This window comes from Aplysia californica, unplaced genomic scaffold, assembly GCF_000002075.1.
Source record: "Aplysia californica isolate F4 #8 unplaced genomic scaffold, AplCal3.0 scaffold00934, whole genome shotgun sequence".
Lineage (NCBI taxonomy): Eukaryota > Metazoa > Mollusca > Gastropoda > Aplysiida > Aplysiidae > Aplysia > Aplysia californica.
The window spans coordinates 231,941-233,168 of record NW_004798204.1 but is presented as its reverse complement, the minus strand read 5'-3'; the positions used below and the strand labels follow the sequence as shown (position 1 = coordinate 233,168).

General features: G+C 47.8%; 1 protein-coding gene across 1 annotated transcript in view; it reads left to right on the top strand.

Moving 5' to 3' along the window:
• Positions 1 to 1,228, top strand: part of LOC101859523 (tripartite motif-containing protein 2) — a gene marked incomplete in the record, with an annotated part of 56,462 nt that overhangs the window by 41,757 nt on the left and 13,477 nt on the right. The window contains 1 exon segment of the mRNA XM_013089355.2: positions 594 to 1,186. Within this exon segment, the coding sequence (XP_012944809.1) occupies positions 594 to 1,186 (593 nt within the window).

Below are 1,228 nucleotides of genomic sequence, written 5' to 3'. Positions count from 1 at the left end.
CCTCCCCCCCGCCCCCTTATCCCGCTCGGAAGATTAATTAGATCCTTGGATCAGCACCATACAAGGAGAAGGTGCAACAGTGTTTTTCCTTCCTTTTTTTACTCTCCGTCTGTTGTATGTGTCTATCTGTCTCTCTTTTTGTCAGTACTAAATAGCAGTTATATGACCGATGACTTTATCTTCTCTCCAGAAAATTACTAAATTCTTTCTTTTTTTCCTATTCTCAACAACTGATCCAAGATCTCTGTTTGTAAAATAATGTTGTGGGCCTTAACTTTTTACCAATGCCAAAGCTAATAAAGCATTTCTGTAAACGAATTCATTCGTCTACAACTTCATGTAATATCTTACTCTTCTTTTCTTCGTTTTGTAACTGATCTAATCAATGTCGATGCAGGTGGTTTGAGGGCGCCACTGGTAAGTCTTATCTCATTACTATCCCATCTGTTGTCTGTCTGTCTTACTTTTCCCAGCAGTAAATGACTATTATTGTGTCGATGTACTTCTTTTTTTTCATACCTAAAAACAAGCAAACACATGATGTCGATAGAAGCGTGAGACATGTATCGTTCTTTTGTTTGTTTTTCGTCCAGGCGGAGTAGCATCACGGCCCACTTCAAAGTGTCTGGACTGTGAAGAATTCCTCTGTGATCCCTGCAGCCTTATCCACACCACCATGGACACCGCTAACAACAACGACAGCAACACTAACCGCAACAACCACACCAACAACAACGGCGTCGCCCCTGGCAACAACCACCGCCCTGTAAACGGGGACTCCATGGAGGACCACCACACTGACGACAACAACACCACCGCCAACCACCATCACCACCACCATCATTCTCATCATCATCATCACCATCAGCCACCTTTGGATGAATACGACGACGACGACAATCTTGAGAACAGCGAGAGCCGAGGAGGAGGAGGTCAGCAGCACCACATCGTGTCGCTAGAGCAGCTCTCTATCTCGCCCGTCCTCCCCGGCGGTACGGGAGGAGGAGAGGGGCGCGGCGGTACGGCCCTGGGCAGCGGTGACGGCGGCGGCGGTGGTGAGAGGGGTGGCGGCGACACTGGCCAGGGGGCTGAGGAGGCGACCATCGTTTGTCCAAACCACTCGGGCAGCGCTCTCAAGTACTACTGCGCTCACTGTGACACGGCTGTGTGTGAAGCTTGTACACAGGTCAGTCATGATAAACTTGTAATTTCATCTTATTATTTTAAT